The sequence below is a fragment of the Myotis daubentonii genome, chromosome 14, assembly GCF_963259705.1.
Source record: "Myotis daubentonii chromosome 14, mMyoDau2.1, whole genome shotgun sequence".
In the NCBI taxonomy this organism is placed as follows: Eukaryota; Metazoa; Chordata; class Mammalia; order Chiroptera; family Vespertilionidae; genus Myotis; species Myotis daubentonii.
The window spans coordinates 15,483,747-15,496,283 of record NC_081853.1 but is presented as its reverse complement, the minus strand read 5'-3'; the positions used below and the strand labels follow the sequence as shown (position 1 = coordinate 15,496,283).

General features: G+C 45.9%; 1 protein-coding gene across 3 annotated transcripts in view; it reads right to left on the bottom strand.

Annotated features, from left to right (window-relative positions):
* Positions 1-12,537, bottom strand: part of ARHGEF3 (Rho guanine nucleotide exchange factor 3) — a 288,364-nt gene that overhangs the window by 180,224 nt on the left and 95,603 nt on the right. For all 3 annotated transcript variants that reach the window (XM_059663245.1, XM_059663247.1, XM_059663254.1), the window contains exon 3: positions 9,567-9,633. In XM_059663245.1, the coding sequence (XP_059519228.1) occupies positions 9,567-9,633 (67 nt within the window). The remainder of the gene's footprint in view (positions 1-9,566; positions 9,634-12,537) is intronic.

Below are 12,537 nucleotides of genomic sequence, written 5' to 3'. Positions count from 1 at the left end.
AAGGAACAGATCCTGCGATTGGAGGGTGATGGGGGTCAACACCTGAGGGCTCCCAGTATGTGAGAGGGGGCAGGCTGGGCTGAGGGACACCCCCCCCCCGCCACCCAGTGCACGAATTTCGTGCACCAGACCCCTAGTTTGTATAATAAAAGGCTAAATTGATTAAAAGAAAAACTGGGGGGCTCTATGAAAAGTTATAAATGTGACAAACCACAAAGCAGACTGATTCTGGGCCACCTATTTTTTTATTGCAAAGAAAAATTTTAATGGTGCTACAAGGATTACATTTAAATCCCTCAAAATAAGGCTGTGCCACCCACCCTCGTCCATCCTACAGAGGGGCCTCTGTCCTTTCTCACATATACTCAGCTGGCCTTCTCCCTCCGCTTCTCCCACTACCCAGATGTCTAGAATGTGGGCCCACCTTTTATTTAAAACCCCCAACTCAGCTCTACTACTTCCCAATATGATAGAAATGGTCTCAACCTTTTCAGAATGTAATTTTCCAGGGGCTGCTAGCATTTCAATTAATCTATAGAACTGTTGTTTTTTGTCACATGAACAGTCTAATTTTTGCTCCCAAATCAGACTGTCAGGAGTGAAAAAAAAAACAACAAAAAAAAAACCAAACAGGAGTTTTGTTCACTTGAGAGATGGGGGAGACTTATGTAGACAAGAATTGCTTGCATCTATCTAGTGCCTCTGCCCTTCGTCCTCCAGGTTACTATGGTTACCATGGGAGCCACCATAGTGGTATGGCAGAACTCCGTTCCATGCCCATTGCTGATTGCTCCAGGAGTAGCCACCTGACCAAGCTGAGCAAATCAAAACCCCTCCCTGGTAATTTTGGCTCTGAGAGCAAAAAGGCTACCTCTCTGCAGATGGCTGCATGTCCACGGTATAAAGAAATGGAGGAAGTCCGTTAGCAGAAAAAAAGGCAGCGACTAGCAGAGAGGAGTCGGAAACCTTCATGGGGTCTTGGTGCCTAGTTCCAGGGGCTCCTGAGGCCCCGCTGCACCCCATGAGATATTCCCCACACCTCTGTCATTAAAAACTCTCCCTTGCTTTTAAGCCAATTTTGGTTGAGTTTCCGTCACTTGCAACAGGATTTCCTAATTAACCCACAAGACCAAAGTCAAAAGTATCTTTCGCCATGCACAACTCTGTGCATGAAATGCACAGAAAGGGAATAACTGAATTGATAACTGCATAAAATAAACAGAAGAATCTATAAACCCTGCATCAAAAATGCAGGATTGGCACAGCAGACATACAAGCCACTGGCCCCAGAGAACTCACATGTGACCAAAAAAAGAAACTGCTTTTGACTCTAAAAATGAGCTTCCATGTGCCTGGCATATTTTTGGTGTCAGCAGACGGAAGATGACATGAGCTTTTCCTCACAGGTGTCAGCATCTAATCGCAGGCTGGCTGCTCCCCCTCCTGAAGGGAAATGAGACAAGAGGTCTAAGCGGAAACCAGAGAGAGTCAGTTTTTCCTTTTGAGGGGGCACCGCACATAGAAAAGGCATCTAGTAAGTACACGTTTATAAAACAGACATTTCAGGTAGTAGAGACTCCTGGTTGTAGGGAGCTAATATTTTCTGCACACTTAACTCCATGGAGGCATTATTCGGATCACTTTACACATTACAGCCAAGTCTCGTGTTTTGAGAAGACAGCATTATTGTCCCTGTTTTGCAGATAAGGGGCTTGATGCTCTGAAAGGTGTCTTGTCTGAAGTATCCAGTTGGCATTCTGACCCCAAAGAAAGTGCCTTTTCACCACTTAAGCTTTTACAATAACTGCCCGAAACTGTCCACCAGACTCAGAGGTTGGGCTGTCCAGGGGCAGCAGACAGTAAACTCCCCAGGGTGCATGGAGACTATCAGGGCAGTAGGGAGGTGGGGGTGTGGGAAGATGGGGAAGACAGTACCCTGGCGGGTGGGGGGGTCTCTTCTATGTGCCCAGATTTTATCAGTCCCCAGATGTTTGCCACAACACATGCTCAATAATGCACCCTGATGATCTCTAAGCACCCAAAACCTTACAATAAACCTCCTCTTGCTTATGGAAGACTGTGATTGAGGAAGAAGTTTGTTTTTAATTATTACAAGTTTATTGTTTTCACTCATTATAAAATACTAGAGGCCCCGGTGCACGAAATTCACGCACTCAGTGGGGGTCCCTCAGCCCGGCCTGCGCCCTCTTGCAGTCCAGAAGCCCTCAGGGGAGCGGGCCTAAACCGTCAGTCAGACATCCTTAGTGCTCCTGTGGAGGTGGGAGAGGCTCCCGCCATTGCTGCTGCACTTGCCAGTCGTGAGACCGGCTCAGGGCTTCTGGCTGAGCGGTGCTCCCCCTGTGGGAGCGCACTGACCACCAGGGAGCAGCTCCTGCGTTGAGCATCTGCCCCTGGTGGTCAGTGCGTGTCATAGTGACCCGTCATTCTGCAGTTCAGTCGATTTGCATATGAGCCTTTTATTATATAGGATATATTCTCTCTAAAAAAATCAAACATTACAAAAATATTTAACTAACACAGCAGCAATTCCCTGGGACCTCACCAACCCCAAATTGTCGGTCAACAGTGATAGCCTTTCGGGCTTCTTTCTGTGTATATATTAATATATTATCTCCTTACAAAAGGGGATTGTTTCCGTTTTTGTTATTTCAGTTTGCTTTTCTTGACTTACTGACTTAAAGCTATACATACATGTTTTACAGTATATGCTTCTGCATCATTTGCACTCATTCAGCAATTACATGGCTGAGAGCACAGGCTCTGAAGCCAGATGGCAGTGGGACCTTGAGGATGTGCAATTAAGATTCTGGGCCTTAGTTTGCCCATCTGGAAAGTGGGCGTAATAACAGTATCTATCTAATAGGGTTGTTGGGAATGTGATGACATACAAAGCACTGGAATCAGTAGCTAACAATGAAAGAGCTAAATAAATGAAATACATTATTATAGTGTTATTTCTTATTACTTTGTAACTTAACAACATTTTTAAAGTATGAGTTAGAGTGAACAATTTGACTTTGTTTACTGGTCATATGTATGTTTTCTTCTGTGCTGCCTATTCAGATTCTTCAATAATTTTCCTATTGGGTTTCCAATCTGGGTTATTGCTTTGCAAGAGTCCTTTGTAGATTAAGGAGGTTAATATAAGGTGAATATTGCACATATGTTCCCCACTTGCAAGTAATTTCATACTAACGAGAAGTTTATAAAAGGTGCTGGCAAAGAACATGGGTTTGGAATGAGGTGAGCTCAGATTTGAATTCCAGCTCTGCTACCCCCTTGTCATGTGACCCTGAGCAAGCGCCACCAGAGCCACTAATGGAGTGGGCAGGATTCCAGAACTCCCCGACACCCCCACCCCCTAGGGTACACACCTTGTATAATCCCCTGCTTTTGGGTGCAGGCAGAACCTGAGAAATAATGGGGTCTCATTATCATCGACTTTTAGATAATCCAGAGGAAGAGGATCCAGATGAGCCTAAACTAATGGGGTGAGCCCTTGAGAGGAACTGGGCTCCTCCTCAAGTCAATGAGACGTGAAGATGAAGAGATATTTGATGTGAGAGAGATTCTCTATCGCTGGCTTTGAAGATGGGAGGAGTCACATGAGCGTGACCCCCAGCTGCCAGCCTGCAAAGAAACAGGGACCTCAGTCTGATCACAAATCACCTGAATGAGGTTGTAAGAGGCCCAGGAGCCTGAGATAAGACCCCGCCGCAGCCAACACCTCGATTTCAGTCTTGTGAGACCCTGGGCAGAGAACCCAGCCATGCCATGCTCCAACCCCTGACCTACAGAACTGTGTGCTAATGGATGGGTGTTGCTTCAAGCTGCTAAATTTGTGGTAATTTAGAAAACTAAACTGCCCTATCTCCTCATCTCTAACATGAGGATGAGGCTCAAATAACATCTTCCTCTTGGGATTGTTCTGGGAAGTACGATATGCTTAAAGTGCTCAACATAATGCCTTATATAGTAATGAAATGCTGGGGGTGAGTTACCTGGGATTAATGGAGCTGTTACTGTTGTCATAATTACTGATACAAAATGAAGCAACAAATTATTTTTTCAGAAATACAGTAGGAAAGATCAAAACTTTAAAACTGAAGTCCAGGGCAGTAGAAGGGAATGAAAGGGGATTCTAGGTGATGAAAAGTTTAGCACAGGACACTCCCTTGTTTTATAAAGATCTTCACGTCTAAACTCCTTTGGAAAAAGGTATGTCATCAGCCTTGTTTTAAAGAGATAGTGTGCTCTAACGGCCTGGGGACAGACAACCCTGAGTTCAAGTGCTGGCTCTCACACTTACTACAGAGGTGACAGATATGCCAATTAGCAGTTTCCGAGTCTGTGAAGTGGGAATAAATATTATCTATCATGTGGGACTGCCAAACCCTTGCCTGAAGCCAATCTATATATATAAAAGGCTAATATGCAAAGTGTCCCCTCGGGAGTTCGACTGGGAGACCAGGAGTTCGATCGCTCGCTATGACATGCGCTGACCACCAGGGGGTGGTGTGGAGCAAAGGAAGGCCCTGATCGGCCCTCATTGGCCCTGATCGCCAGCCAGGCCTAGGGACCCTACCTGTCCACGAATTTTGTGCACTGGGCCTCTAGTGTTCATTACATGGATGAAAATATACAAACTGAGGCTGGCAGAGAAGAGAAAGCTGGACGCCTTCTTCTGCAGAGGAGCCATGGTAAGGCCACAATAAACAAGAACCTGACCAGGAGTGCTCTGAGTATCAGAGATCCTGTCACTCTCCTGAATTATGAATTTTAGTCTGACCTTTAAGAACCACTCAGAAAAAAAAAAAAGAACCACTCAGCTACACAGAGGGTTTGTCAACTTCCTTCCAAACAGACAACCAGGGATGTGTTAAGGCAGAGAGGAGCAGGCACAGGATTACTGTCTGAAGACACGGTTCTAGTCCTGACTTCCAACTCTGAGCGACCCCAGGAGCAGTCATTCTGATTTCCTGTCTGTCTAGGAACCAACTACCTTTTAGTTACAGTACCAAACTCTTCCTTGGAGCAAATGCCCCTTCCCTACCTCAGTAAGTGGCCCTAGTGGAGCTGTCAATCACAAGCCCTGTCCACCCAGGTCCCTCAGAGGGAGCACATGACCAAGGCCTGTCCAATCCTGTTGACCACACAGTGATTGGCCAAGGTATGTGACCCAAGAATCAGAATCCTACACGGGGATTTCCTATGTGGACCCTGGAAACAAAAATTGCTCTCTTTTCTCTGGGAATGTGCAGCTGCTTGTGATCACCCTCTTCAAAAAAGTCCACGTGCAGTAGGCAAAGACCAATACCCCAAGAGTGACAAAGCTGAGAGGGAGAATCCCAGAATAGCACCGTACCTGAAGCCTACCCGTCTCAGTGCCCCTCCATCAAATGAACCAATCAACCCTCTGTCCACCTGAGCTAGTTGTAACTGAGTCTCTATCATTTGTAACTCAGAGAGTCCTGACTAAGACACTAGGGTAAAGCCCAGAGTCTAAAAATGTTTTCCCAAAGTAGTTCTCAACCTTCCTAATGCCGCGACACTTTAATACAGTTCCTCATGTTGTGGTGACCCCCAACCATAAAATTATTTTCGTTGCTACTTCATAAATGTAATTTTGCTACTGTTATGAATCGTAATGTAAATATCTGATATGCGATATGTGTTTTCCGATGGTCGCGACCCACAGGTTGAGAACCGCTGGTAAGCAATAGTGAAAACCAGGCACTGGAGGAAGAGACAAGATGAGCATAGCCCTGAAATTTGGTTGATATTTAATTGAAACCTCAGTTCTGATATGTAATATAATGCCTTGCACACAGTGGGTCTTACTAAGTATTTCCTAAGTGACCAATAGCCAATGGCAGAAGTTGTGCTCCTGAAATTTTCACATTTCTAGGATAAGTTTCCTCCCTGAATCAGTCTCAGTCTCTCTCTCTCTCTCTCTCTCTCTCTCTCTCTCTCTCTCTCTCTCTCTCTCTTTCAGCTAACTGGAAGGGCTGTAGCAAATATTTTCACACGGGTGGAAATTTTGAGCTCATCTGCTCCGACCAGATGGGAACCAGATGTGCAGTGAGCACCTGACAGAGGAGCTGTCTCAAAGCAAGACACCCCCCAGGCTCCTGCCTTCTCATTCCCCCCATTCTGTTCTGGTTTTATTCGTAATGTTCCCACCACAACTGCTCCAACCAAGACCATTGTCTTGACTTCTCTCCATGACTGTATCTGTAGCACCCAGGGGTCTGGTAAGAGCACCACCCCTTGCCTGGAAGGGTAGAGGAGTCCTAAGGGGTGGGTAACACCTAGGGCCTGTCTCCTTAGACAGGCGTGGGAACCGAAGAACACAATCTGCAGCTAATACCAGTGACAACTCATGAAAGGGCCAAACTGCTTGGTAGGTAGAAGGGACGTGACAGCCAAGAGTCACCAGTCCTTCCTTAGCCTCTGTACAACCAAACACTCCAGCCAAAGAAAAGAAAACCGCAAATGCTACTCCTAATGCCTTGAGGAGCGATGCAGATCTGCAGTGCACGTTTCCCGGAAAGACGAAGAGGGGGGTACAACACAATTCACTCAAAAAGACTTTCCTTAAAAGTATTTTGAAACTCTTTCCCCAAAATGTCTGCTCCTTAAGCCGCCAACCACTCCTGTCCTCCCTGTGCTCTGTCCCCAGCTCCCTCCTTAGCCCTCACGTGTGTCCCTCCCCACATCTCATCCACAGCCATGCGGTTCCTTCCCCTCTCGGCCACCTCTTCTCCCCTCCCCACCCCCAAATCCACCAATGCCCAGCACCGGGGTGAACTAACACAGGATCCTTTTTCTTTACAAGCTAAAGAGGAACGAAACTCCAAATGCTTATAATGGTTTCCTCTGCCGTATGCATAAATATGGGAAATTTGCTAGCACAGAGTCCTAAAACCTTACTTTCTCAACGAAGGAGAAAACAAAGCACTCACAAAACGCCGGAGGACAGCAAGCACAGCTCAGTCCAGCAGGCCTGGGAGCTGCATCCATTGTAGGAAATGTTATCAGCTGGATAACGCACCTTGCATTCTGAGTCGCTCTTGTCCTTTAGTTTCCATCACCATACTGAGGGTTATAAAGCATGTCCTGGCTGGGTGTGAGTGTTCCCACTTGGTTGGGTCCCCTTCCACCCCCGTGTCATGGAGGATTATGCTCCGAGGCAGAGAGAATAGATCTGAACACAGGGCAAACTGGCAGGTGACCAAGGCCCAAGCCACCTCACTCTGGTATATCTTGATCTCAGTTTGCCTAACTTTACCAATAAGTCACAGGGGCCAGAAGAAGTCAAAGCAAGGACAAGAGACCAAGGTAAACACCACAACTGACCTAACCACCCAGCAGACTCTATTCACTCCAAAAAGTCTTGGGAAATCATTAACTTTAAATGTTACCACTGCAAGAATAAGGCCAAGAACCTATTAGACACGCACCTAAACCAAGTGTGTGTCTAACAGGCTCTTCAGCAGCAAGTTCTATAAACCAGCGTTCACAAAACATTGAGTTGAAGTGGTCTCGCAGCCACAGGGAAGGTAATCAATTATCCCAGGTTGCCTGGAACTAAGAGTTTCCCAAGACACGGGACTTTCACTGCTAAAACCAGGACCAGACCAGGGTCACCCGAGATGTACCCCAAGCCTTGGCTAGTGACCACTATAGAATCAGAAGGAAGGATAGGATACATTGAAGGGAGGGTAGAGAGGGAGAGAAAATAAATGCCTTCAAAAAGGCCAACTTGCCCAGCTGGTGTGGCTCAGTAGTGAGCGTCGACCTATGAATCAGGAGGTCACGGTTCGATTCCCAGTCAGGGCACATGCCTGGGTTGTGGGCTCCATCCCCAGTGTGGGGCATGCAGGAGGCAGCTGAACAATGATTCTCTGTCATCACTGATGTTTCTATCTCTCTCCCCCTCTCCCTTCCTCTCTGAAATCAATAAACAAAAATGTTTTAAAGGCCAATTTGCTCACAGGAGGTCTAATTTCTCCAAAGACCTATTTTGTCAACAAAAGGTTATCAACAACTTTGGGAAATGCTACAAACTCCATCAACTCTCCTTAATGTAGTTTCCATACACATCGACACTCAAAGGTCTGAGAAGTCCTGCAGCAGTGGACATACTTAATTTTTCTCTCACTGTGGCCCACATTTATTTGACCACACAAGTTTTTTTTCACTTAATGGTGATGATCATCCAATTGAACATACGTGGAGAAATGTGGATCTTATCCACAAAGCCATAAACAACTTAGGAGTTACCGGACATATTCAGTAAGACCTACACATCTACTTAAGAGGTCAACACAACTGTACACAATGAAGGCATACTATAAACTTAGCTAAAATAGAGCCATGGTCTAGATTTTTTTTAAATAAGACACAAGGAAAATGACTGAGATCTATGTAGAATATTAAAGATGAACTAAACCAGTAAAAACAATGCTGAAAAGACCAGAGACTTCAACTTGAAACAAATTCTGAAGTGGATTTTGTGTCTGATGGATGTGAGAAGATTCATTTATTCATTCATTAAACAAATTAGTTAAGCATGTGCTGTGCTAGAACTAGGAATACTGCAGTGAACAAGAGAGAGAGAGAGAGAAGGTCTCTACATACCTGACGCTGGGGCTTCCAAGCCTGCATTTCAGTAAAAGCTAACTAAAATCTTAACAATGAGAAGAACGTTCAGGGGTCCACATTCAGGAGGGGCCTCTAGCTCAGACTCGGGGCAGTCATGATGGCTTCCCCCAGGAGGAGATGTCAAGGTTTAGACTCGATGGATAAGGTGGGTGGGCCAGCTGTAGTGTGTGTAGGAGTATGGTGCTAGCCTGCTGGGGACAGTGTTCTGGGCAAAAGGAACAAGGCATGCAAAGGCCTGGTGGTGAAACAGAGCTCAGAGCATTCTTTATACATGCAACGATCTTGCTCCTGAAGTCAAAGCTAGTACTCATTTTAGCACACAGTAGGTCTTCCATACACTATTATAATTATTATTATTATTATTATTATTATTATTATTTTAAGGAAGAAAACTTTGCATCAAAAGGAGGTTAGATCTGACCCTTCCTACACCTCTAAGTGTCTATGACTTTGAGATTGGGAGAATTTTATGATTACCTTTAAAGTCTCTTTAAAGCTTACAGACTTCTGGAAAACAAAGCTCCCCATGAAGTCATAAATCTATATATTAACAAACTGCACATTTTTTATTTCTTTTTTTCCTTCACTGTGCACGGGTTTCCTCCATGTTCCCAAGAAAACAGCCACAATGCCCACCCCATCAACCTTGACACCTCTGGGCTTCCTCAAGATGCTTCCAGCAGCCCAAGACCTTCAGGGAGAGCGGACACTTGTTGGGCCACTTCCATTTGTTAATTAAACCGCAACTGCAGATGCAAATGTGACTTCCCGAGTGTAAAGCACAGAAGCTTTCTCAGTGGAGACTGGTTAGTAAAGCGACCCTGAGAGGGTCCTTTCTGGAGCTTCTAGACCGGGACACACCCAGGGAAAACACTTACCCCTCTGAAGTTCCAGGCTTTAGGAGAGGGGAACATGGGAAAGTTGTTCTGCCGCTGCCTTTTAGGCCTAAAAGAGGAGAAAAGACAAGACAGTGTGTTTGTTATTCACTGGTTAGATATTCAGCGGAAATCGCCGGCTTCAGATGCAGCTTCATCAAAAACAAAGATGCCTGGAGAAATGGCCCGGGCACCGGAGGCCGCTCTCCAGCTCCGCAGTCTCCAGCAGCCAAATTCACTCCAAACTCCCTCCCAGCCCCTGGAGGAGAGCGCCAGAATCCCTTAAAATAGTCTATCCCTCACCCTTCAAAAATAAAATAAATTCGAAAATTCAAACTAGATGCAATATCAAAAAGCCAGACCAAACTTCCAACGTTGATCTTTCTTTCTTACACTCACACGAGTCCCCAGTGGACACCACCAGGTGATGTTTATAGCTTCGGCCCAGCCTGGAGCTCTCCCTGCTCACAGGCCCTGGGGAGTCCCAGCACCTCCACGCAGGCCACACCGGGGCTCTAGACTTTTAAAGGGACAATCAGCAGGACATGGAGCCACTGCCTAACAAGTTGGAATTGATTCCCTCACCTATTCATCTCTCCACATGAGCCAGCCTCCTCAGATGCAATGGAGACAGCTTCAGGTCAGGCCTGCACAAGGGGCAGGTAACCAGGGAAGGAGAGTGGAGCAATGTGGCTGGGCGGCTCCAAGGACACCTCATTTCTGTCTTGTAAAGTGAATGCAATCCTGCGGCTGCCAACATACCTACAGGACACCTTTTACAAACATCTTTCTGGGGTGATAAATTCCTCCTCCCAGAAATGTCGCCTCTGTCAATATGGATATTCAAGTCATGTTTGCTTGACCATCTCACCAAAAAGCATCCCTGAAAAAGGTCCTCCTGTACTTTCCCAGAGGTTTTAGTCACTGCCGTACCAAAAGGGTATGTTGTTGGTTTTTACATGGTAGTTGCACCTTTCCATAGTCCCCTGCCACGGTCAGCAGTGACCACTGAGTAGGCTCCACAGGGTGTCAGGTCTGGGTAAAAATCTTGATTGGCGCCTGCCCATGGTGACTCAGTGGTTGAGCATCAACCTATGAACCAGGAGGTCACAGTTCCATTCCTGGTCAGGGCACATGCCCGGATTGCAGGCTCAATCCCCAGTGTGGGGCATGCAGGAGGCAGCCGATCAATGATTCTCTCACATCATTGCTGTTTCTATCTCTCTCTCCCTCTCCCTTCCTCTCTGAAATCAATAAAAATATATATTTTTTAAAAATCTTTATTGGCTCTACCACACAAAAGAGATAACATGCAAGGTAATTCCTGTAATAGCAGCAGCTAATGGGTATTGAGTACTTAATAGAGCATATGTTAATAGTCCATAAAGTCACCCTCATTGACTCTCACACTGTGCGCTGGGGTTCATTACTGTACCCATTTAGTAGACAAGAAAATGGAGACCTAGGATAAGCGACTTCACTGTTCTCACACAGGTAAAATCAGGATCCTGATCTCAACAGTCTGATCTCAAATCCCATGGTGTTTTATTAGCATAAGGCTTAATCTTTTGAGCTTTCAGATTCCTGGGAGAAATAATACCCAGCACACAGAGTTAAGTTCTATCTCTGCTAAGTTCTCAACAGATGTCAGCATGGTGCCACCACCGCCACCACCACCACCACCACCACCCCACACACACACAAATCCAGGCTCCAAGAACAGCCTTCATCCAGGGACACAGGACTGACACGGAACAGCTGGGACAACAGATGAACCCCAGCTTATGGGTCTTTCTATCCAGCCCCGTCCCTGCTCACCCTCCTCCTCGCCCACATGTACAACAATAAAACCGCAGGCTAATCACATCTCAAGACAAACAGAGAACTCGTGGGTGGTTATTTAGATTTAATATCCTTCTCTATTAAGTAACATGTTGGTCTAAGTTCTTCTGAAAAGACATTTCTCCCTTAAAAACAACAACACTTAGAACTCAACAATACTTCTCCCTGGATTCCATCCCCTCCCTCCTGGGTTATAACTGGGCTTTGCTTTCTAATCATTTGTTGAGCTTCGCTGCTTCCAAAACAACAACATATACCAGAATGTTCTGGGTAAAGGTTTAGTTCACAGAAAATGACAATCACAATAATTAACAGTGATTAAGTTACATGAGGTGCTGGGCCTTGTGCTAAACACTTTGCCTACATAATCCAAGTCTCACAATAATAATAAGATAGGTTATGACTCTAGGGTATATTATCATTTTAATACATGACATACAGGTAATATTATAATGGGGTTATGCCTTATAATATGTATAACACATTATAATGGCATTCCGCACTTTAAAAAGTAGTACATTACAAATTTGTGTCATAATATATTTTCATATAATATTATGGTATAATGGGATATTACCATTACCCCATTTTATAGATAAGATCAACTCAGGCTCAGAGAGGCTAAACCATATACTATAAGTGACCCAGCAGGTAGGTGGCCAAGTTGGAATTCATACCCAGATGTGCCTGACTCCAGATTCAGAGGGTGTAGCCCCTCTCAAAAGAGAGAAGCCCCACCCAGCCGGGCAGAGCACGCTTTTACAGGAATGCAGCCTGGGGGTTCCTTGTGGGAGGGCATCAGTTTGGCAGGGCCTCCCACCATGAGGCCTCTCAGAGCAAGTCTGTCAGTCCAGGGCACTCAGGCAACTTGGACCCACCCTCCTGGGGTGGGGAAGCTGCCAGGAACTAGGAGAGAAGGGCTCCCCACCCTCGCATTCCACCACCAGCTTCCACATCACTCACATTTACCATCTAATCTGGCATCACAAAAGTCTCCCAATAGTCTCCTGCTTCTCCCCCAGCCAAGCACTGCCACCCAGGCGGCCCTGCAGGACAGCTGCCGGGAATGAAACCACTCTCCTGAGAAGCTTCTTTCTGAAGACACAGCCCGTGAGGGACGCTGGCAGCATAA